General features: G+C 47.6%; 1 protein-coding gene across 7 annotated transcripts; it reads left to right on the top strand.

The window, feature by feature from the left end:
• Positions 1 to 888: 888 nt before the first annotated feature.
• Positions 889 to 24,514, top strand: LOC120670644 (E3 ubiquitin protein ligase DRIP1-like). 7 transcript variants are annotated; one of them, XM_039950797.1, is made up of 10 exons: positions 914 to 991; positions 16,716 to 17,029; positions 17,124 to 17,230; positions 17,311 to 17,375; positions 17,481 to 17,567; positions 17,680 to 17,798; positions 22,839 to 23,195; positions 23,285 to 23,335; positions 23,419 to 23,491; positions 24,030 to 24,514. In XM_039950797.1, the coding sequence occupies exons 5-10, from the start codon at positions 17,529 to 17,531 to the stop codon at positions 24,276 to 24,278; spliced, it is 888 nt and encodes a 295-aa protein (XP_039806731.1). In that variant the 5' UTR covers positions 914 to 991; positions 16,716 to 17,029; positions 17,124 to 17,230; positions 17,311 to 17,375; positions 17,481 to 17,528; the 3' UTR covers positions 24,279 to 24,514. The 7 variants fall into 7 exon arrangements, with proteins under 7 accessions (XP_039806730.1, XP_039806728.1, XP_039806733.1 ...); XM_039950799.1 differs by lacking the exon at positions 17,311 to 17,375 and having other exon boundaries at positions 913 to 991; XM_039950795.1 differs by having other exon boundaries at positions 915 to 991; positions 16,716 to 16,783; positions 16,878 to 17,029; positions 17,124 to 17,567.
• Positions 24,515 to 25,684: the final 1,170 nt, after the last annotated feature.

Raw genomic sequence — 25,684 nt, 5'->3', positions numbered from 1 at the left:
GCTTGACGAACCAAGGGTGGACCGAAAAAAACACCGTTTGCAGGATGATTCCGCCTCTTATCGATTTTCTTTTCTCACCGAGCCTCTCGCTTACCCGGCCGCATACCCACGCCCACGATACCCGCCTGCGCCGCAATCACCGCCTTCACCCAGCAAGCGCCTTCACCCAGCGAGCGCCGGCCACAATCAGCACTTTCCTTATTTTTTCCTCATCCAGATCCAGAATCGCACGCCTCCTCCCCTGGTCGGCGGGCACCCGGAGCGGCGAGGGGCCTCCTCCCTCCCCAGGCAAGCTGCGCGAGGCGAGGCGAGGCGAGGGGCCGGCCCGGCGGCGCGGACGGCGGGCCTCCTCGCGACTGCCGCGGGAGGGAGGAGCAGGGGCGGCAGCTCCTCGCGGCGGCCGTGAGAGGGAGGAGTAGGGGCGGCGGCTCCTCGCGGCCGGAACGAGGGCCATGGCGGCGGCGGCCCAAGGTGAAGCAGGGTAGCACGGAGGTGCATGCACGCCCCTGGTCCCTCTCCGTCGGCGGCCATGCTCCTGGTCCCTCGATTCGGCCTCCCCAACGGCGAGCCAAGATCCCCAACGGGCTCGGCCGCGGCGGTGGTGGCCGCGAGGACCAGGAGGGCGCGCGGGCGGCCGGATCCGGGGCCCAGAACGGCGCGTCGGCGCGCGGTTGCACCTCCTTCCTCCGGCGAGGCCCCCTCGGGCGCAGGCGGAGGCCCCTCTCCCTCGAGGCTTGCACTCGAGCCCCGCCCACGGCGAGCTGCAGGGGACGGCGCCGGCGTCCTCATGCCTGTCGCGGCGGTGGTACGGCGGTGGTGTGGTGCAGCATCCATGGCGTCCACGCGCGCCGGTTACTGGCCTCCTCGACGGCGGACAGGGCCCCTCTTCCTCGAGCTTCGCCACGCCAGCCCCTCTTCCTATCCTCGCCGCTCGCCTTTGCCGGGCACCCTCGGCGTCTACTTCCTCGCCTCGCCCCGCACCTACAAGAAGGTACGCCGTGCGACCCCGCTACCGGTCTCCTCCACCTCGATTGCGAGTCTGTTTGGTTCCTCGGTGGTATTTTGGGCGATTGGAGCCTGTAATTGTTAGCATGAGGCGGGTTCGATTCGAGTATAGGGCCTGGGGTAGGGTTTCTAGCCTGAGTACCTGGGAATTTCGCGGTGAAAGCATCGAATTTTTTTTGGTTCTGGACGCATGTCTTGTTTTGGAGCAAGGGCGATAAGTTGAACCATTGTTGTCGGTCGAAAACCACCGGCGAGCAGCGACAGACAACACGAAGAGCCGGGAGGTCGCCGGGGCGCTGGCAGGCACTGCTCCCTCGTCGACAGCCCGTAATTCCGTCACGCGCCCGGAGATTCCGAAGAAAGTCGGGCGTACCACCTGACCTATACCCGATCAGGAGGGTGTGAACGTGCCTGCAACGATTTGCCTGCGTACACAAACACGTGGAAATATAAGTCCTAGCCGTGGTCGGCTCCCTGGGACGACTCTTGCATTGGCTTTAAAGAGCCGATCAAGTCCCAGTGTCAGATTGGATCTGCATCTATCCGGATATTGATAAATAGAGCAAATAAGTGTAAAGCTGCTTCAATTGAATCTAATTAATCTAATCCACAATGGTCAAAGCTTCACTGCTAGATCGGAACATCCTACACGTGATTGGGCCTAATAAACGTAATAAATAACTAAACCATAACCCAAAACAGAGGCCTAAGAACTAGCAAGAGTCGATTCCCGGATCAATTCCCTGTTAAGACCAAGGCAAAGCATCTAATACATCACCGGATCATCCAATCCGTTTGCAAGGCCTAACCTAGCAGATATCACGCCAACTCTTATGTACAAGAGCAAACCGTAACAGATTGGATCTATTAGACAGAAAAGAAGCAGGGTGTTGTCTCTGTGCAACTAGTTCTACACAACAAGAACTAGCATAAGATTGAAACATGACTGCACGAAAAGCAACATGATACTCGTAGATGATAAGCAACAAAGCACAATAGATCCACTAAAAGCCATGCTACGAACATCAATATAACTAGCATTACTCGCAATAAAAAACGATTCAGTACGAATAATACCAAGGTAAAAGCAAGAACAATGCTTCCCTGATCGCAAGAAGCTATCAGGGCAGCATGGCGCTTACTTGGATGAATTCCTAAGATTAGGGGTGGCGGTGCGCCGAGAGTTGTTGTTTGCGAGACGTGATGGCGTTCTTCTTTTCATGAATAACATAGGGTACATATTTATAGTCCGGAGACTTGGGAAACAATCTAATCATGTCTTGTCCCGATCGGACTCTATCTCTAATCTTGAACTAAATCTAAAGATACATGGCCCATGTGGCCCAAATGCCCCCGCAGGAGCCGATTTACAAGCCTTCTTAATCTTATGCTTTAAGCCCAACTTGCTTTCGGCCCATATATTAACCCTGTTAATTTATGGTGATAACACATGCCCCTGGTTTTGGCAATGATAATTCCAAAACCACTCCGTCGCTCCATCTTCCCGTTAATGCTTATTAAAACTGCTGCAACCACCAAGGAAAACGCAACGTCTCTGCAACTGGCCCCTCGCAGAACGTGAAACTGCCGATCCATCTTCCATCTTTTACTATTTAACCTCACCCCAAATCGGCTCTTCTTCACAGCAAACTCTTCTTCCTCCAAAGCCAAGTAGCACAGAAAAACCCCAATCCTCCAGCACCAGTAGCCATGGCGATCTCTTCCTCCTCCGGCTCCAACTCCTTCGGAGACTCTTCCTCCTCCTCCTCTTCTTCTTCTTCCCTCTCCGCCTCCTCCATTGATTCTATCCCAGAGAGCCGAGAGCCGACCCGCGAATGGGACCCGACGGCAGCATACGAAGCTCTGGCTCCTCTGCATTGGGATGCAGAAGAGTTCGACTTCGGGGTCGTCTCCGAGGAAGACGAGCCCAAGACTGAGGGGGAGGACCTCCAGTTCCTGTTCCAAGAGGAACTGGAGAGCGACGAAGAAGACTCCTCGGAGGGAGTCGACTCCTCCTCGGAAGAGGAGATCGACTCCTCCTCCGATGACAACGAGCCGATGGGCGGAAAGCCCTTCCGGTTCCTCGGGTCCTCCGAAGAGGACAGCGAAGAAGAAAGCAGCGGCGGCGGCGGTCGGAGCAACAGCTTCGGGTCCGAAGGCATCAGCAGCGCCTTCGGCAGCGACGACGACGACGATGACGACAGCGACGACGGCGGAGATGTGCCGGCCCGGAGCCCCAAATGCAGTAGGTACTAGGTACCTATGAGCGGTAGAAGTAGTACTGTAGGAGTAGGGTTGTAAAGCCGAAGGATTAACTCCTTTGTAACAATCGGCTTTTCCTTGTAAGAAACCTTTCCTTTTAATGAAATCAATTTCCCTGAATTTTGTGTGTCTAATTTACTTCAAAAAAAGCCGATGGCAACGCATCAGGCTTCTATAAATATCCAAGAGCCAACAAAATTCAAACTAGAAGCAACCCGCACAAGAGTAGAGTATCACTTCTACCTTGAACCGAACTCGAAACAAGCTCTCAAATCCGAGCGTAATTCGAAAACCCAACTCTACAAATCCGAGCAAGAACTCTCCAAGCATACGGAATTCGAATCAGAACCCATAGCAATCAAATCCTAAACCAACAGATCTGAAACATGGCGGATTCTGCAGCTCAGACGACAAATTGTGCAATCGATGATGCGGCAATCTGCGGCCTGAAGGTAACATCCAGCCCAATCCCTTCAACTCTCTTCAGCTTATTAAGCCTCTGAACAAATCAAACTATGACACCACATGTATACTTCTGAATCTCTGAACTTCAGGTGTCAGACATCCTTCTGCCGCATCCTTCCAATCCAAAATCTTTCTGTCTTGGCCCACGAGCTTACAAAAATCCTACAGATTTAATCTCTTGTGAAGCAAATAGGATTCCTTTCGTGAGTCAAAATATCGATTTGAACCTTTGGGCCGACTGCTTAAGAGCCTGGCCTAACCCTCCTGAGAGCTGGATTACATGGTACAGCAGAGTAGCAAAAGCCTATATGCCCTTGTGGCAGGAATTGAACATAGCCGATGCACTTAGCTTATCATTATCTCCTCTTGACAAAGATGAAAATCTTCTGAAAACCATCGGCTATTTTTGGTCTGATGCTCTGAACTGTTTCCTCTTTGGCCACAGCCCCATGACTCCTACTCTGCTAGATGTCACCATGATCACTGGCCTAGACATTGGATCTCCCAATTCAGCTGCCCACAAAATGACAGAAGTTCCCTTCAAACTTTCATCCAAGGCAAATTGCACAAACTGGGGCACTTACATGAACCAGCACATGAAAACAAAAGGCCCAGTGACTGAAAAGGAACACACAACCTTTTTAAATCTTTGGCTAGAGCACTTCATCTTTTGTGGCCCTTCTTTAGCTCCAACTAAGAATTATCTTCCCCTGGCCTATCACCTGGCCCATGGCAACTGCACCGGCCTAGGCAAACTTTTCCTTGTAGAAACATACAGATATCTCCATTTGATGACATCTAATCTGCTTAACCAAAAGAAACTGAGAACTGGAGGCCCTTGGTGATTTATTCAGTTGTGGGCACAACTATACTTTTAGCACCAGATCCCAAACTTCCAAGGCCTGACCAAGAATTCCTTTCCCGATGAGAGTGGGAAACCAATTAGATGTACTAGTTATGGCCAAGCTTTATTTAGTCTTCCTGGCAGCAAACTGAACCGATAGATGCAGCAAAATGGTTCAGAGTCTTCTATAAAGGACTAGGCAATCCACTCTATTTTCCATTCACTGAATCTGAATCCTTTGAGAATCCAACCGCCTTCAGACTAGATAGTTTTGCCGATGACGACAACACTCGGCATCTATATTCCTTGATGATTCGACCTGGTTTCCTCCCTGTTGGCATGAGTACTTCCCATAGAATTATCAAACCAGGCTACGAAACCTATCAACCAGTCATAGCAGCTCGGCAATTTGGCTTAGGACAAGTCCCTCCCCACTTCCATATTAACCACTTGGTGGAGAGTAGAGCCGATCTGCCTGATGGTCTCACCAGCTCGAGATGCTACAGCATGTTCGATGATCTCCATATTCCAATACCAGCCGATCTGTCCTTCACTTCCTCTTCAATCGGCTTTAACACTTGGTGGGGAATGTGGAAAACTCATGCTTTCAGAAAAGCTCTAGGTCCTCGACTGCAGCAAATTGACCCTGAATACGTAAACCCCGAAGAGGAGGTACTGGATCTATGCATTCATTCCTTCTAAGCCCCCTATTTTTCCTCTTAACTAATCCTGCTCACCCTGTTTGCAGCAACAAGATGGTCCAGAACCTAAGACCAACAACGGGGAGCCATTCCACTTTCTTCCAACTGCCCCTGATGTACTCTTCTGCAAGGGATCACCATCAATGAAGAAAGTGATAATGACTATTCAGCCATACTTACTTCAGTCGGCTTCCAAACGAAGACAAGCTTCTGCAATTGTTGCCCCCCGAGTTTTAACCAAGAAAAGGAAGATGATCACGAGACGAGCCATCAAGAAACCGACACCAGCTTCCCCGAGTCCATCAGAGTCCAACACCAACCAGGTAACTCATTTTTCTAAAACTTCTTCTTTATTGCGTACATATGTACTCTGGTTGACTGTAATTTTATTTCTAGGACGCAACTGAAGACATCCTCGAAACCAGTAGCCCAGCACAGCACGAAGCCACCGTTCATGAAGCTGATACTGGAGCAACTGAAACTTCCAACACTCTGACGGATGCTCATGATGAACTGGCTGACATCGAAAACCCTGTTGTCACCTCTAATCCAACTGGATCGGCTACACCCGAACCGATCATCACTTCTTGTTCAAAACAGGTAACTTTCACGAGAACCAATTTTGAACCACCCGATAGCCTCATAAATGCACCCTGCTCTAATTTCAGATATGTCCATAGGGCTTTGACATTTCAGGTTTGCTTTCCTTTGACCCGGCATCAATGGGTCTGTCTGCCCCTGGAGCAAAAACACCATCTTTGCAGCAATCGGCTAACTTGGCAAATCAGCTTCAACTCATCAAGGATCTATTATCTGCTCCAATTATTACTCTGGTTGATGATTCTAGCAAAATAAAGAACATCTTCGAGCAAATAGAATCCCAACTCCCGGAGCTACTGCAAATCAAGCTTTGGCTAGCCAGCAACCTTCCATTCTTCCGAGTAGAAGTGAATAAAGCACAACAAAGAATAGAAGCACGTCGCTCTCAAGATTCTCTGAAAGTTGATATTGTCCAAAGGTGCAAGGCCCTCAACCAAAAGAAAGCAACTCTAGATATCAAAGCTGACGCGCCTGCCAACATGAACCGACTCAACCTCCTGAAGAAAGAATTGGCAGAACTCGAAGAAAAAGTTCGTACCACCAAGCAACTCATCCAGGCCGAGGAAGCTTCCATTGCAAACTCCAAACAGGAAACCCAGGAAATAGCCGAGCAGATACAAGCAGAGTTTGCAGAGATAAGCACCTTGAGTCAGCAGATAATAACATGCGATGACAAGGATGACGAAGCAATCATAGCACGAGCAGACGCCGTCCGCACGGAAGCCATCCATGCCATAGAAGAATTTCTGAACCAATAGATAGGCTCAAGAAACAATCATTACCGCATGTTAACTTGAAACTCGTAATGTTTAAAACATCTTAAGTCGATGGTTACACATCGGCTGTCTTTAGACATTATCTTTCTTCTTACTGGCCAACTCAACGTGTTGGCCTGTCATAATTTTTTTTACTGGCCGACTCAACGTGTTGGCCTGTCATGATTTTTTTTACTGGCCAACTCAACGTGTTGGCCTATTACATTTTTTTTGTTACTGGCCAACTCAACGTGTTGGCCTATTACACTGCCGCCAGATGGATCTCATCGGCTTTCGTTACTCGCTTTCCCACATGCTCGGGAAATACTTCTTGAGGTGTTGGCCATTGACAGCGACAGGAAACTTGGCGCCGTCCAATTCCTCGAGCATGTATGCATTCCCAGGCAAAACCTGATCAACCTTGTACGGCCCGTGCCAAGTTGGGGACCACTTGCCATATTTTTTATCTTTAGTTCCCAATGACAATACTACCTCCCAAACCAAGTCTCCAACCTGGAAATTCTTTGGCTTGACCTTCTTGTTGTACGCACGAGCGACTTTAGTCTTGTTTTCCTTAATCTTCTCCAATGACCAAAGTCTTAGCTCTGTCAGGTCCTTCACATTGTCATTCATCAAGGCTGTATATTGTTCAGTTGTCAGATCGTTCTGGAACTCGACACGCCTTGATCCAGCCGTGATTTCCCATGGTAGCACAGCGTCTTGGCCGTAGACTAAATGGTACAGCGATGTCTTGGTGGACCCATGACATGAAATACGATATGCCCACAAAGCTTCTGACAAAACCTCATGCCAGCGCCTAGGATATTCATCAATCTTCCTCTTTATGAGCTTGATGAGGCTTTGGTTGGATGCTTCAGCTTGTGCATTAGCCTGGGCATAATATGGAGATGATCTGATCAGCTTAATCCCCATGTCATCAGCAAACTTCCTGAATTCCTCTGATATAAAGACCGAACCTCCGTCGGTCATAATAGTTTGAGGAATATTGAACCTGTGAATGATGTGCTCTTTGACAAAGCTGATCACATCTCTTGACGCTACTGACCTCATGGGCACTGCCTCTACCCACTTTGTAAAATAATCTGTAGCAGCTAAGACCCACTGGTGACCCTTGCTAGATGACGGGTTGATCTGACCAATCATGTCCATGGCCCAACCTCTAAATGGCCACAGTTTGATGATAGGATTCATTACTGATGCTGGCACTATCTGAATCTTGCCGAATCTCTGACATGCCTGACATCCCTTGTAATATTTGAAGCAATCTTCAAGCATGGTAGGCCAGTAATATCCGATCGCCTAATCAGCCACTTTATCTTATGAGCCGATTGATGAGTACGACAGGTTCCCTCGTGAACCTCATGCAAGAGCCGATTTGACTCTGAAGGTCCCAGACATTTAAGTAGTAGTCCTTCCAAAGTCCTGTAGAACATGTCATTCCCTACCAGAACATACTTCATAGCCTTGAGTCTTATCTTCCTGGGTGCCCCCCCGAGCTGAATCCTTCAAGTAATTGAAGATATCGGCTCTCCAGTCTCCGGGTTCTAGAAACTGAACCTCTGCATCGACTCCATCGGCTGTTTCCTTGTACCCAGAAGCCATCTGTGCCAAATCATTGGCTTCATTGTTCAGAGTTATGTGTATCCAGTGGAAATTGATGTACCTAAATTGTGACATCAACTCACGGCACTGCACCCATATCGGAAAAAGAGCCTCGCTCTCACATCTATATTCTTCCGTGAGCTGAGAAATCACCAGCTTCGAATCTCCAAATATTTCCACCGCTTCTGCATCAGCTTCGAGGAGCAGTTCCATCCCTTTGCGAACGACTTCATATTCCGCCAAGTTATTGGTGCATGGGGCAGTCATTCTGATGGAAAAAGAGTAAGTCGCCCCTCGAGGCGATACCAACAGAATTCCCATACCGCACCCATCATCACAAGCCGATCCGTCAAAAAACATAGCCCAAGCACGAATAAATAATGCAGCAATATCAGTGTTGATCCTGTCTGCAACAAGATCTGCCAGTGCCTATCCTTTGACTGCCTTCGCAAGCTGATATCGAATATCGAACTCCGACAATGCAAACATCCATTTTCCAAGCCAGCCTTTCAGAACAGGAGCCGACAACATATGCTTTATGACATCTGATTTGCATATGACAATTGTTTCCGCCGAGAGCAAAATATGACGGAGCTTTGTACACGTAAAGAATAAGCAAAGATAAAGCTTCTCGATTTCAGGATACCTAGTCTCGGCGTCTAACATGCGCCTGCTGAGGTAGAAAACCACCCTCTCCTGGCCGTCGTGCTTCTGAACCAATACTGAAGCAATGGAAGTGTCACCCACAGATAGGTACACATAGAACGGCCTATCTTGCTGAGGAGGAACCAACACTGGAGGCTTTGATAAATATTCCTTAATTTCATCGAAAGCTTGTTGCGGTTCTACCCCCCAGCGAAACTCATCATCGGATTTGATCTTCACTAGACCCATGAACGGTTCAATGCGCCCAGACAGATTAGAAATAAACCGTCTGACAAAGTTTATTTTACCAATGAGCTTCTGCAACTCTTTCTTTGTAGTAGGTGGCTTCATCGTCTTCACAGCTTCTTGACTCTTCAGGCCGATCTCGATCCCCTGTTCATGCACCAGGAACCCCAAAAATTGACCGGCCGACACGCCAAAAGCACATTTCTTTGGGTTCATCTTGAGCCCGAACCTTCGAGTCCACTCTAAGACTTGACGCAGATCTTCTAAATGCCCCCCAGCTGATTTGGACTTGACCACAACATCATCAATATAAATTTCTACCAGTTTGCCGATGAGATCATGAAAAATGTAATTCATGGCACGCTGGTACGTTGCACCGGCATTTTTCAATCCAAAGGTCATAACCAAGTACTCGAACAAGCCGACCGCGCCTGGTACTCTTAACACGGTCTTGTTCACGTCTTCTAGGGCCATGAAGATCTGGTTGTAGCCGGCATTACTATCCATAAAACTCATCATCTTGTGGCCGACAGCTGCATTGATCAATGTTTCTGCAACAGGCATCGGATACTCATCTTTTGGCGTTGCTCTATTGAGGTCTCTAAAATCGACGCAGACATGCCATCGGCCATCCTTCTTTTGTACCGGTACCACGCTGGAGATCCATTCTGCATACCGGCACGGCCTGATGAACCCAGCATCCAACATCTTCTCCACCTCTTTCTTGACTTCTTCTAGGACTTCGGCCTTCATCTGACGCGCTCGTTGCTGAAACGGCCGAAACCCTTTCTTGAGCGGGAGCCGATGCTCGATGATGCTTCTATCTAGACCGGGCATCTCAGTGTAGTCCCATGCGAAACAATCCCAGTACTCTTTCAGCAATGCAATCATCTCCTTACGCAAAACCGGATCCAACTTTTTGCTGATAAATGTCGGTCGTGGCTTATCCCCAGGACCGATGTCAATCTCTTCCAAATCATCAGCTGACGTGAACCCATATCCCAGCTTGCCGTCGTCTGAAAATCCAGCTGCGAACGCAGGTGAGTCTTCGTTATCCACAAGATCAGCGGCAAACACAGGGAAATGACAAGAAAAATTATTTGGCCAACCACATGGGCTGGCCGTTTCTATACTTCCATTATCATTCGAAACCAAATATTCAATGAGTGGCCAACTGCTAGAGCAGGTCTTTGTATGTACATGATGTAACAATTCCGACCCCAAATAGGATTTTTCTATTTTTTGGGGCTGGTCGCTGGGACCGGCCTCTCCTACCCTATTACACCCCGTAGCATGACAGGATGTGTCTATTCTGTGAGGCCAGTGGATAAGACCAGCCTCAGTCCATTTTTTGTCGCCTCGATCCGATCACAGTCTTGCAGTGAAATCCCTGAGATCGGCTCTTGTCCTTCTGCGTCCCAGGCATTCATATCCGCGAGCGAGACCTCGCTGGAATCGTTTGCAGGGACCACTTCTACTTCATCGCCATCCCATTGGACGAGATACTGATGCATTGTGGAAGGGATACAACAGTTGGTGTGAATCCAATCTCTCCCAAGCAACACCGTGTATGTACTCTTGCTGTTGACGATGAAGAATGAAGTCGGGATCATCTTGCAACCCACTATCAGCTCCACATTAAGCACCCCCATTACTTCTGATGGTTGCCCATTGATGTCATTGAGCGTTACGTTGGTCTTGATGAGGTCAGCAGAAGAACGCCCCAACTGGTGCAGCACTGAATATGGCATCAGGTTGACTGCAGCACCGGTGTCAACCAACATCCTGTTAACGGGTTTACCGTTGATGAAGCCCCTGAGATACAGCCCCTTCAAATGTTTGTAGCTTTTTTCCTTTGACTTCTCGAAGATGATCGGCTGGGGGCCAAGATCCAACTGTGCAATAGGCAAATCCTCCGGTTGGGGTGCCCGGAACAATGATGGGAGCACGAACACCATGTTCACATCAGCCGATGGCTTCTCATCGGATTTCGCCTACTTGGGGCGCCACTCTTTTCTTGGAGGGCGCCTTTCCACCCTTCGCGGGTGCCTGACCTGTTCCGCGAGGTCTGGACGCGCCTTCCTCAGCACGTCAAGGTATCTTGCTTCTGCCTCTTCTAGATTGCGCAGGAGCTGCACTATGCGCTTCTGCGAGTGATTAAGTCCGTCAGGACACCACCGTGGGCGATGGTACTTGTCTTCCTCTTCTGGCTCGAAATCGCCCTTGGTCGGCCGCTCAACATGTTCCTCGTGACGCACTTTGGGCCCCAAGCGCTGGAACACCGATGTCTCGTCTGCCTGGCGTGCCCGAGGCCTGCACTCCAGACAATCATCTATAGTGGGCAATCGGCTCATGCCGGAATTCCAACAGTACCTGAAGAACGGGCAATGCCAGTGGTCGTGTATAGCCTGGCGCCTTCCCAGCGTCCTCCCTGTGCGGTACTCGTACTCCACTTCTTCCGATTGATATCGGCGACGCAGCTTGTGCTGATACTCATATTTTTCCAGAAGCCGATCAGAAGCAGGAAGCTGATTATGGATGTGACACACTTGCTCTTCAGTAATTTGCTGTCGCCCAGGCTCATTTTGGTCCTGGGGCTGTTTGCCAGAAACGGCCTCTCTCCTTTGCTCGTCACGACGTCGTACAGGCCCCGCCATGTTGATCTGAAATGAAAAATTCTGGCCCGTAGGAGTGAAGTCTGACAACTCTACCACGTTGGCTTGCGGGAAGGGCTTCGTGTCAACCTTCGTCGTGTGTCGGGCCAGGATTAATCGGCCTTGCTTGATAGCCGATTGAATCTGACAACATAGCTCCTTGCATTCACCCGTGGCATGAGTGAACGAATGATGCCATTTACAGTATAGCCTCCCCTGCAGCTCTTGTGCGGTTGGCAGCTTGTGATTCTCTGGGAGCTTCAGCTATTTTTCTTTGAGTAGCAGATCAAATATCTGCTCTGCTTTAGCTATGTCGAAGTCGAAGCCCTTCATGAGCCCCTGCTGTTTGATCCATTTGCACGGGACGGGGTTTGCCCCCTGAGTCCACTCTGCCATGACCACTTCTTGCTCCTCGCCAGAGTCATCAGATTCATCCGCTTGGGCCATGTTCACATGGCGCTTGAACTTGTCCTGATACAGCTCGGGATGGTAAAGCTCGTACGCCGTCAGCTTCTGCACCAGGTGCGCCAGAGATGCGAACTCCAACTGGAAAGCCATATCCTTGATCGGCTTAGCGAGTCCCAAAACTGCCAGATTGACTGCTTCCTTCTCCGTAATGCGTGATGAGTAGCATCGATTCTTGACCACTCTGAAGCGCTGTATGTATTCCGATACAGTCTCTCCTCGCTTCTGCCTGACTTGGGCAAGGTCGGCAATCCCAGCTTCAGTAGCCTCTGAGTGATAATGGGTATGGAACTGGTCTTCCAGCTGCCTCCAAGTTCGAATCGAATCTGGTGCCAATGACGCGTACCATCCAAAAGCTGGGTCTGTAAGAGATTGGCCGAAGAACCGGACCCTCAGCGGATCCGATACTGAGATCATCCCAAGCTGCGTTAAGTATCGGCTCACATGCTCAATGGAACTGGCTCCTTCCGACCCGTTGAACTTAGTGAACTCAGGGAGCCGATACTTGGGCGGCAATGGGATCAAGTCGTAGTCACTTGGGTACGGCTTGGAATAGCCGATCGCTTTTCTCTTGGGCAGGATGCCAAACTGGTCTCTCAGTATTGCACTAACCTGTTCCACACTAAGAACTCCTGGGGCCGATGGCTCAGCACTCGGCCTGGTAGCGTTCTTTGCCAGCCATGCTTGTTTCTCCGCGTCTGCTCCAGAAGCTCCTGGGCTTACCAGCTGCACCGAGCGTGTTGGATTGACGCTGTCGGGGATGTATGCGCACGTGTAGCCGTACGGGATCTCCTTAGGTGGCTCGGTCAGGAACTGGCCTTCTCCAGGATCACCGCTGATCTTGTGAATGACATAGATCGGCGAATTCAGTTGTCCTGCTGCCGCGAGCGAGTAGGACACTGGCGGCTTAGATTACAATGCAGCCTCTCCCCTGTGGCTTCCCAGGATTGCTCCCGATGGGGAGTATTGGTTCTTGATCACCTCCTGGACAACGCGATGTGCCACGTGCTCAAGCTCGTTCACCAGGCTTTCTGAGTGCCGATGAAGCGCATGAGCCACCATATAGTTCATCTCCTGGCGTAGGGCCCTGGTGCGCTCCTCTGAAGGCACGGACAGGTCAACGTTGTCGAGAGCGCCCTCTGGTGAAAACCCCTTCCACCTGATGTCATGGTTGCGAGTCCTCACAAAAGAGCCGATGAGATTGTGTTCTGGAGTCAGCTCTTCATACGTGACAGGTTTGGTGACCGGCGGAACTGGTGCTTGGTCTTGAGCTCCTGCCATCTCTGCGGTAGGCGTTGTTGTTGATGAAGCGTCCCACCGGGCGTGCCAGAATGTGTTGTCGGTCGAAACCCACTGGCAAGCAGCGACAGGCAATACGAAGAGCCGGGAGGTCACCGGGGCGCTGGCAGGCACTGCTCCCTCGTCGACGGCCCGCAATTCCGTCACGCGCCCGGAGATTCGAAGAAAGTCGGGCGTGCCACCTGACCTATACCCGATCAGGAGGGTGCGAACGTGCCTGCAACGATTTGCCTGCATACACAAACACGTGGAAACATAAGTCCGAGCCGTGGTCAGCTCCCTGGGACGACTCTTGCATCGGCTTTAAAGAGCCGATCAAGTCCCAGTGTCAGATTGGATCTGCATCTATCCGGATATTGATAAATAGAGCAAATAAGTGTAAAGCTGCTTCAATTGAATCTAATTAATCTAATCCACAACGGTCAAAGCTTCACTGCTAGATCGGAACATCCTACACGTGATTGGGCCTAATAAATGTAATAAATAACTAAACCATAACCCAAAACAGAGGCCTAAGAACTAGCAAGAGCCGATTCCTGGATCAATTCCCTGTTAAGACCAAGGCAAAGCATCTAATACATCACCGGATCATCCAATCCGTTTGCAAGGCCTAACCTAGCAGATATCACGCCAACTCTTATGTACAAGAGCAAACCATAACAGATTGGATCTGTTAGACAGAAAAGAAGCAGGGTGTTGTCTCCGTGTAACTAGTTCTACACAACAAGAACTAGCATAAGATTGAAACATGACTGCACGAAAAGCAACATGATACTCAATGATGATAAGCAACAAAGAACAATAGATCCACTAAAAGCCATGCTACGGACATCAGGATAACTAGCATTACTCGCCATCAAAAATGCTTCAGTACGAGTAATACCAAGGTAAAAGAAAGAACAACGCTGCCCTGATCGCAAGAAGCTATCAGGGCAGCATGGCGCTTACTTGGATGAATCCCTAAGATTAGGGGTGGCGGTGCGCCGAGAGTTATTGTTTGCGAGACGTGATGACGTTCTTCTTTTCATGAATAACATAGGGTACATATTTATAGTCCGGAGACTTGGGAAACAATCTAATCCTGTCTTGTCCCGATCGGACTCTATCTCTAATCTTGAACTAAATCTAAAGATACTGAGGAATGTTGAGTACTCTATCCTGCTTGTGATGAGTAAATTGTCAACCGTGCGGTGTGATCGTGCGCTTGGTCTTTGGATTGCAGGTACACAGGCATCGAGTGTCGACGGGGAGCTGCCGTGGAGGTGCTGTGGCCGATGGATCGTACGGTGGACGGCGGTGAAGGGCAGCCGGGACCGGAGCTCGGACCGGGCGGCAGCTGTGGCTTCCACTCCTGGATCGAGGGCGCAAGCGGCGACAGAAGACGGGTTTCTTGGTTTGCGCCATAAAACCAAGGAGGCGGACGGCGGTTGAAGACGCCAAGTCGCGGAGGCACGGGCGTCGGTCTCGGGACTGACAGAGGCGACGGGCATCAACGATGTCTAGGGCCTCGCTGCGGGCGAGGAGGTGACAGGCGTCGGGCGGCGTCTAGGGCCGTCAGAAGGCCGAGGCGGGAACGGCGCCTAGGGCCACGACGTGGAGGCGGGAATCTTCCCGCGCGTGAGGTTTTGGCGGTTTTCTCAAAACCGGCCATCTACCCGGGTTTCGCGGACCCTCCAAAACCGCGGACTGGATCTTCATCAAGACAACGGCATCGCGGAGAAGACTTCGTTTAGAAGAAAGAACATCGGCCGTTGGATGAGATCATGTACAGGGGGTGCTGCAGGCCAACCGGTCTGACCGGTCTAACCAACCGGTCTGACCGGTCCAGCGTACCGGTCTGACCGGTCCCGCGGGTATAAATACCCTTCACTTGTGTTAGGTTAATAGCAGCTTTTGTATTTCGTCCGTGAATTGTTCTATCTCCCAGGCCGCCGCCCCTGTGTTCCTCTCCCCTGTTCTTCTTTTTAGAGTAGATTTAGTCCATGGATTGTTGAGATCTTGTGTTAGATTTGTTTGGGAAAGGAGGCCCTATCCTCCTCGTGCCCTCAGGGCTTTTGAATCTGATGAGTTCACTCTTGTGTGCTGAGTTCTCTTCCTCCCCCTCCTCTTTCGCGCTTTGGACTTGAACTCTCCTCTTTTGGTGTGTTTAGTGTTTGGAGGAGACAAGTTCATTGATTCATGATTTGCTGGACTCTTTGTGGCGATTCTGATCTCTCCATCCAAGTGCTAAATCCCCTGGAATCGCGAGTGCACCCGAATTGCTGTTCTTGAGTTATTGAGAAAACCCCAATCCACTATGATCTTTCCTTGATTTCCCATGATCCGTTAATCTTCTGGGAAAGATCTCTTGGGGATATGTTCACGGAATAGTTGTGAAGGTATCCTCCAAGTTTCGTTGGATTTGAAGGTCGTTTGCTCAAGATTCATCGTTTGGAGGTTGATTTTCGAGCTGTCTGGAAAGGACCGGTCTGACCGGTGTGTCGTACCGGTCTGACCGGTGGCTCCTACCGGTCTGACCGGTATTCTGAACCGGTCTGACCGGTCCCTACAGTTCAGTTCTGCAAATTGCCTCTTTTTGCTTCCGCGCAGCTTCCTAGGACATTTTGTAAAGAGATAGCTAGTCCATAGCTATTCTCTCATATCCTAGGTTTGAGGGCTTGTGGTGATTTTCGGGATATAGGCCGACGGATCGATTTCGACGAAATTTTGATCGGCTCCCATTCACCCCCTCTGGTCGCCGGCTTCGGTCCTTCAGATACATGGCCCATGTGGCCCAAATGCCCACGCAGGAGCCGATTTACAAGCCTTCTTAATCTTCTACTTTAAGCCCAATTTACTTTCGGCCCATATATTAACCATGTTAATTTATGGCGATAACAACCGTATAAGATTGTTATTTGAGCAACATCAGTTTGAGAAATTAACACACGTATGTGCAGCATCAGGTGGCCTGAAATGGACATGCTAACTATTTGTTCTTTTGTGTTTGTTTAATCTTCTGAAAATAGGCTCCTATAATTAATTGATGTATAGCTATAAACTATTGCAAAGGACAATTAGCTATTTAGTTGTATATATGGCTTTTCCATTTTGCATTAAGGTCATGCCATGCCAACCATCCACTTTTCTGCTTTACCAAACGCTTTTATAGATAGATTTGTTGGACAAAGTTGATCGCTGGCCACAAGAACCAGACATGTCTTCTCCTCCTAATGAGAAGTCTGTACTCACATTTTTTCTTCCTGATTTATTATGCTTTATTTCCTGGTTCAGGTGCTCGGTAATCTCAATATTTTGCTTGCTCTCATGACAGCTGTTTGTTACCATGTTAATCTGATGGAGCTATGAGTGTGGATTTTATTCTGCACACCTGAAGCTACAGAATTTAAAAGTTTGGCACCTTCAAGCTGATTATATTCAGTCTATATTGGCCTGAAATGTACATATTATCAGTGATTATATTAGGTACCTTTCCCAAACTCTTTGTTTCTGATCCTGTTTTAAATCAGTGCATATATTATGTATTCCTAATGAGCAAAATTCTTCTGTACTGTTGCAGGTTTTAAAGATTTTCAGAGCTGGATTTTGGTACAGCTTATAAATCGTTCCATGACTCAAAGGCGCACACAATCTCTGCAAGCAGGATATATCTGTTCCATAAAAACTGTGAGCAATACTTATAGTTGGACAGACTCAAAGTTCTTTCATTTCTTGTCACATTGGTATTCAATAGTCAAGATTGGCAGAATAGGAGAACTGCTTGATGAATGCCTGCCGTGCCTGGCTAGAGCCTGTTTTGGTCGACGAAAAGGTGCTAGAGCTCCTTTTGGTTGTTGATGCTATCTTGGTGTCTGCTGTGCCTAGCTAACTGATAGTTGTAAATAACATATGTTATATTTTTTTGCTACGGACATAGGTTCATACCCTTGCATTGCTAAATTTTAATGGTATTAGCATGTAATGGATGTCGTACCAACCACCTGATGCTCGCTTCTGTCTCAAGGTATCGTACCAACCACCTGAGTTATGGCATCTATTTTGGTGGATCACGACAAGTACAATACAAAATACAATTGATCCTTGCTGCTGAGTTGCTGTAATGGCGATCGATGCAGTTCCCGATGCTGTACCAGGAGAGCCCCCTGTACCAGGAGAGCCCCCAGAACCTGCTGTTCCGGCAGCGGATCATCGGGTGGATGGCTTATGGCATCGCCAGTGCCGTGTCATCTTCTTCCTCACTGAAAGGATCGGGTGCTCTAGCCTAAGAGGTGGAGGGAGTGAATTAGTCACTCTAAAAACTTAGACCTATGTCTCCAACTAGTTTACACAAAACTTAAACTAAAACAAGCTATTTAGATGTGCAACTATGGTTGTTCTAGTGTGAAACCCCTATCCCAAAAGAGTTTAGCAACCTATAGTCTTTCCTATTCAAGAAACTACTCTATGAAAGTAAAGGCATACAAATTGCTAGTATGAAATGCGGAAGCTTAATGAGCGGGATAGGAGATAGCAAACTCTTGATGCGGGTGTTTATCCCGTGGTTCGGTTAGCCACAAAGGCACACCTACATCCACGTTGTTGTAGCACTCACTAAGAGTATTGCAACTCGGCCACCAAGTCTCTTCCGTGAACACAATCACGGTGACCTTGGCCCCGGGTTCCACTAAGGAGCTTCTCCACAAAGGATGGGGGTTTCCACGTCCTCCGCACAAAGATGCCGTCGCCGCTCCACACCAAGTCGGAGGGTCGATGACGTTGCCGGCGAGCTTCACGCTCCAAGGTGCCGGCGCACCAAACTCTTGTTTTGGTTCACTAGAGAACAACAACACAAAGGCTCAAGGCTTTGCAATCACACTCACTAAGAGCTAACCTTTACACAACACTCTCAAAGTGTGCTAAGGGCTAAGGATATGATCTTGATGCTTTTGTATGGCTTGGAGGTGTTCTTGGGTGTATGTGGGATGTCCAGCAACTCCAACAAAACTTCAAATGGCCGGGGTGAGGTTTAGAACCTTGCATACCTCGGGGGTACTTTATTTACCTTGTATGTACCAATTGAAAGTGACTTGCATATGATACTTGTAAGTCTTTTTAAAGAAAAACAATTGGTACACCAAGGTTGAGCAAATGTATGAGCACATAACCTATGAACTTAGATATGAGCATTTAAGTTCAATAGAGCATGGCTCAATATGCATGAAAGCATAATTTATCTAATCACTCTTATAGAGTTGTTTGTTCACATTGATCGTGAGAAACATTCTCTTAGACTGTTAACTCCACGTGAGACTACAAAAGATAAACTTGGAAACATGTTAGTCTCAAAATCACAAGCCATAGAATGAACTCCCCCTAAATGTGTGCATTTAGTGTTTGAATCACTAAGCAAATGTATGCACATTGATTTTGACACAATTGGAAAGTTTACCCTATAGCTTGTGCTCATGGTACACATATGAAGAACATACCTTATGAAGTTCATGTACCATGAAGGGTAACCTTGTGTAGTTTTCTACACACTTATCAAACCATGTAGGTTGTTCATGGGTTAGAGTCATGGCACAAGCAACCCACCATATATAATACTAGGAGATGCAATGTATGCAAACAACCTAGCAAGAGTAATGGAGCTACATGATGCTTGAATTTAAATTTAGCTACCATTACCTTATGGGGGACTTGGGCAACAAATGTCCAAGTAGTGAGCTTAGCTTCTTTGACTTGAACCTTCACTTCAACTTGTGAGCTAAGTCTCCAAATCCCCCGAAGCCATTCTTGGGCTTCAAGTCTCCTTTGGAACCCATACCATTTGAGGCCCCTTCATATTGATGATGACATCCTTGGGCACCCAAATGGGGCGGTTCCAACTCCTTTCTTGATTCCCAACCTTGTGAGCAACCACCTTGCCATTTATTTTCTTCTTGATCACATAGGAGGTGCTATTGCTTTTGTTCCTCCGGTTGGGCTTGGTGTAGATGAGAGAACTTTTGATTGTAAGCTTCTTCTTGTTCTTCTCATCCGAAAGCTTCTTCCTTGGTTGAGGACACTTGTTGGACTTGTGGCCTTCTTTGTGGCACTTAGAGCAAGTCATGATGGACCCCTTCTAAAGCTTCTTCACCATGTTCTCACGGTTATTTTGAGAAGGTTGGACATTGCTCTCCATGCCTTTGCCCTTTAATCTATACAAGTCCTTCATGAGCCTTTCCACTTCTTGCTTGAGCTCAGCATTCTCCTTGGCAATGAAATCATCACACGATTCTACAACAACATTCTCATTGCATTTCTTATTGCAAGGATTAGAGCAAGATTCATCAATTAAATCAATGCAAGAAGTTCAATCATCTACCCTAGAGATAGGAATTGCACAAGAGATAGCTTGCTTCATTTCCAAAGAGTCATTTGTATCATTAATGCTCTCAAAATTTAATTTGAGCTCTTCATGCTCCTTGCTAAGCAAATTGAATTTGCACATCAAATCTTCAAAGTTTGTAGCAAGAGAAGCATTTAGATCTTTGAGAGCACTAAGGTTTTTAATTTCTTTTGATTGTTTCTTAATGACTTTTTGGTGCTCATGAACAAGGTCAAGAAGTTCATCAATTGAAGTAGAGTTGGAGTCATCATCACTTACATCGCTATCCATACCTTTTGCCATGAAGCAAGTGTTGGATGATGATCCCATGCGAGTGGTGAATTTCTTGTTTGATTCATCACTTGAACTTGCACTTGATTCTTCACCACCGCTTACCCATTCACCAAATACGGCATATGATTCATGCTTGGGCTTCTTCTCCTTTTTTTGCTTGTTCTTCTTGAACTTCTTCTCAACCTTCATAAGTTGACGGTGAGGCCCATCTTTGAGGAAGACCACATACCCCATGGAGTTGATTTCCTTCAAGCATTTGTTCATCTTCTTTACTTGCTTGTAGAGGTTGGGGTGCATTGGCTCTTGGTCATCACTTGAGGAGCTTCTTGCATCCTCTTCTTCCTCATCACTTGAGCTACCTTTGATGGCCATCTTCTTCAACTTTTTGACTTGCTTGCATTCAAGTGCACTTTGTGTTGGTGAAGAAGGTGGCGCTCTTGGCTTGATATCATGGCGTAACTCATGGGCGATCACCTTGTTTAGGACTTTGTTTGGTGTCATTGTGTTGAGATCTTTCTCATATAGAATTGTTGTCACCAAATCATAGTCCGGCCTTCGAAGTGAGTGAAGGATCTTGCGAATGAGTTCCAAGTCTTCAATTTTCTTCACATCTAAAGAGTTAATCTCATTCACAAGAATATTCAACCGTGAGTACATAGTTTCGGCATTTTCATGATCAAGTTGCTTGAAACTATTAAGTTTATCAATGAGAACATGATATTTTTCATTTGCAACATGTTTTGTGCCTTCATGGTTCTCACTAATAGTTTTCCATAAAACATTAGCATTTTCGCAAGCAAACACACGGTTGAACACATTTTCACCAAGAGAGTTTAAAATAGCACACTTGGCTATAGCATCATATTGCCTCTCTTGTTGATTATTGCTTTTAGTTCTTTCACTCGTAACTCTCCAAACATTTAGGCCCTTTGCTTGGAGGTGTGATTGCATTAGAATCTTCCATAGTTGGAAGCCCGTGCCATCGAAACGTGGAGGAAGTCCTAGAGAATCCACCCCTTCCCCTAAAAGAGCTAACTCACTAGGCGGTGAAGCCTACCGATCTAATGAGCCGGTAAACACAAATTTGCCAATAGAATTGGCTATGTTTGTGAGACAAGTGAGTCCCGGCTCTGATACTACTTGAAAGGATCGGGTGCTCTAGCCTAAGAGGGGGAGAGGGTGAATTAGGCACTCTAAAAACTTAGACCTATGTCTCCAACTAGTTTGAACAAAACTTAAACTAAAACAAGCTATCTAGATGTGCAACTATGGTTGTTCTAGTGTGAAACCCCTATCCCAAAAGAGTTTAGCAACCTATAGCCTTTCCTATTCAAGAAACTACTCTATGAAAGTAAAGGCATACAAATTGCTAGTATGACATGCGGAAGCTTAATGAGCGGGATAGGAGATAGCAAACTCTTGACGCGGGTGTTTATCCCGTGGTTCGATTAGCCACAAAGGCACACCTACATCCACGTTGTTGTAGCACTCACTAAGAGTATTGCTACTTGGCCACCAAGTCTCTTCCGTGAACACAATCACGGTCACCTTGGCCCCGGGTTCCACTAAGGAGCTTCTCCACAAAGGATGGGGGTCTCCACGTCCCCCGCACAAAGATGTCGTCGCCACTCCACACCAAGTCGGAGGGTCGATAACGTTGCCGGCGAGCTTCACGCTCCAAGGTGCCGGCGCACCAAGCTCTTGTTTTGGTTCACTAGAGAACCACAGCACAAAGGCTCAAGGCCTTGCAATCACACTCACTAAGAGCTAACCTTTACACAACACTCTCAAAGTGTGCTAAGGGCTAAGGATATGATCTTGATGCTTTTGTATGGCTTGGAGGTGTTCTTGGGTGTGTGTGGGATGTCCAGCAACTCCAGCAAAGCTTCAAATGGCCGGGGTGAGGCATATATATAGGCCACCAAGTCTTGTAGCCGTTGCTCCAACGGTCAGCAGAAAATCTGCGTATCACTGGAAGAACCGATGCCTCTGACTGAGGTAACATCGGTTCTTCCGGTCACTCATATCCTGAAGTAGCCGTTGAACTCCTGACAGCTGACGCAGTGATCACCGGTTGAACCGAAGCTTTGTACCGATGCATCACCTGTTCATCCGGTGCTTAAGAATCTTCTCCTGGGCGCTGACGTCATTGCACCGACGCAATACTCCGATGCACCGTCGGTTGAACCAGTGCTGAAGAATCTTCTCCTGGGCTCTTGACATCATCTCTGGAACATAGGACGCCCAATGCACCGATGCCCCTTTTTGCCCCGTCGATTCATCCGGTGCCCATAAGCTGACTTGGCTTTGATTCCCTTCTACCATGGCGTCAGTTCTTCCGACAACCATCGGATGCACCGATGCTTCATGCGTCAGTTCTTCCGGTGCTTCAGACCAAAGAGCTTTCAGGGCGCTGCCCTGAGACCCGCGTAGGTCTCTGGAACATAGCGGAACCCCCGTAGGGGCGGCCCTTCGGGCCTTGCTACGCCTATCTTTTCTTTCTCTTTGTCATCACTTAAACCTAAAAGCCTGAGAATGGTCATCTTAACAATTATATTAGTCCAAGTGTTGTGTTGTCATTCGATCACCAAAATCACTTGAAATGACATGAATGGTGCCATGTTCCTTACACTCACCACGGCGTCGCTGCAGCACTAGGTGTTCCGGTGGTAATATCACAAAGAAAGTTGGGGGATGGAGACCTTTAGGTTCTCAATTTATAGCTGCTAAAAATAAAAGGTCTCTTAGATCCAAATCAGAAGATGCAAAGATGACAGAAAATAAATCTGATGATCCAGTTGATGAAACTCCTATCAGTCAATCAAAGACTAAGAGGCAGTTTACAAGACGTGGAAATCTGGAGAAGAGAACAGGAAGCAAGAAACTGTTGATTTTAACGGGAAAACAGAAAAACATCAAGCCAAAGCTGCCTAACAAGAAGAGAAAGTTGCGAGCATTATGGTTCAACCTTGTTGCTGCTTTTGACCAGTAAGAAACTAGACTTGTCTTTTCATTTATTGTTTTTTTAAAAAAAGGAGCATAAGAAATCATGCTATTGGGTTTACAATCATTTTCAGGAAAGATCAGCCTCCTCTACCACAGGTAGTATCAAATTTTTTGAGGATCAAGTGAGTTATCCCCTCGCGCTCTTTCTCAAAATGTTATATGCTTTTCTGCACTAACTTGAGATGCTCTTATTACTCTGTCCTAGGGATGTAGACTTCCTTGCGTCCTTCATACAGAAGTACCTCATGCAGAAACTTAATCTTTCAAGTGAAGCTGAGGTTTGTCTTTATTTCTCCCTGTGATAATCAATTAGTTACGTCTCATAAGGTCCAGTTACTTATGTTTGAAAAAACAATGTATATCGTTTCATTATGATATATTGATATCTGTATTATCCTGGAAAAACTCAACCTCTCATTTTCAAATATTGCTTCCTTGAAGCTGGTTCCAGTTTGATGAGTTTCTTGTCATTCTGTTTGCGGTGAGAAACATCTACGAAAGCAAATAATAAGACCACCCAAACCCGGTTCCTGGCACCATCATTCCATCCAATTCTCTTTTGTTCCTTGTTCAATACAGCTGATAACAAGTAGCAAAGCTGTGTTTCACAAAAAAAAGTAGCAAAGCTGTGTGCAGTACATAGCTTCCATAAGTGCAATAGCCCCCAAACTTTGCATAACTGAATGCTTTTGATCATGTTTTTTTTTTCAAGAATGTCATTTGAGCAGTTTTTTTAAGAATGCCATTTGAGCATGTTTTGATAAACTTTGTTACCATTTGGCGTTGGTTGATGATATAGTTGTGGGACCGCGACAGCGGCCATTTTGTTCCAGGTTCATCTGGTACCAACAGAGGTGTCTGTTCTTGCAGGTGGATATATTGTGCGGTGGCAAGCCAGTAAGCCCAGGAATGACACTGCACGATCTAGCAGGTTGCTGGCTCAACAAAGGACAAAAGGGCCGAGTGCGGTCATATGTAGGCACACCTGCTGATGGATTCATTGCGAAGGTATTCTATGGCAGGTCAGGGTCGTCCAAACCTGAAACTGAAAATAACCAAGGCTGATCAAGAGCTTCCACTTCATTTCTGAAGCAGCGACGCGTCATTTCATTCCTGAAAATGATTCTTACGTTGCCAAAGTGGGAAACATTTGTATGTAATCCTCTCCCTTTTTGGCCAAGTGTATAAAATCTAATTAGTGACAACCATGTCTGTAAACAAGTTTATATATTCTTGATTTGTCTACTTGGTGAAACTCTTACACCATGGAGTATATTATGTAGCTCCGTAGAGTTGATATAGAATTAGTATTAAATATGTGACTGAAAACATGCAAAACCACTAAATAAACACGTGCCTGGGCACGTGCATAACCACTAGTTTTAGATAAAGGATGAAACGTCTGGCCTCTACGTCCATAGACATACACAACCCAATTATTACACAAAACTAAAGAAAAAAAGAAAAACTTTAGTACATGAAGATCAGTACTAAAGAACGCCTACAGCCACACTGTCAATTGAATTCACTCTTCACCGTCATGGCATAGTGCTCATTCAATTTGCTAATAAAATAGCAAGCACACAATCCAAGTTAAATGACGCAGAGAACTCCAACTCGAAGTCGCCGCCATACCACAACATCTTGTGGTATTGTTTGACAGAACGAGCTTCATCTCGACGAGGCAACCTGGGGGTCTTCTATGACGGGTTGGTAACCAAGAATTATGACCATCGCCGTCTTGATTTCCCAACCTCCGGCCAATCCAAAGAAGAAAGTTGTAAAATCATCACCTAAGATCTCGAAGACGATCGCTCCTGAGAGAATGCGACGCTAAACACGCCACCGATGTCCATCCACAGTTGGGATAGGCTTTCACCTGGAGATCCGGCACAGCAGGGACAACACCCCATAGAGGTGAAAATTGTTGTCACTTGCCTCATGACGTGAAGGGAAGATCACAACAGCAACTGACAAATCATCTTTAAACGATCTTCAGTTACTTGACCCAAGATTCGGCCAACTCAGGCAGATGCAATTGCCACCGAGGAGCACGAATCTGCAGGCCAGATTCTTCGGGGACAAGATCGGAGTGTGGCAGCGACGTGAAAATATGTCACGCACAAGGAAGACCCCGATCTGTCCCACCGGAGGAATGGCGGCCATCGCCGTTGACCCACCGTCTTCAATCTTCGCACAAGCAGCAAAAATCATGGCATGCGCGAAGGACTGCCGAGGTGCCCGACTAGGATGCGCACCGCCGCGCCGAGGTGGCCCATGACATCAGAAAAGTGGCTCCATCAGAGAAGCGCCGGCGCCGGTCACCGCGTCCAGATCCGGCCGAGATGGTGCCGGATAAGCCGCCTCCTCTTGTAAAAGGGAGTGCGCGGCAGCGGGGCAGAGAGCTCGTGGAGGGAGTGAGGGGCGCAGGGTCAAGCAGGCGCGAGGTGCCGCCGCCGCCGTCGACGCCG

The sequence above is a fragment of the Panicum virgatum genome, chromosome 4N (genome assembly GCF_016808335.1).
Source record: "Panicum virgatum strain AP13 chromosome 4N, P.virgatum_v5, whole genome shotgun sequence".
NCBI lineage: Eukaryota > Viridiplantae > Streptophyta > Magnoliopsida > Poales > Poaceae > Panicum > Panicum virgatum.
Note: the sequence above shows the minus strand (reverse complement) of the source record. Positions and strands in the feature narration are given on the sequence as shown.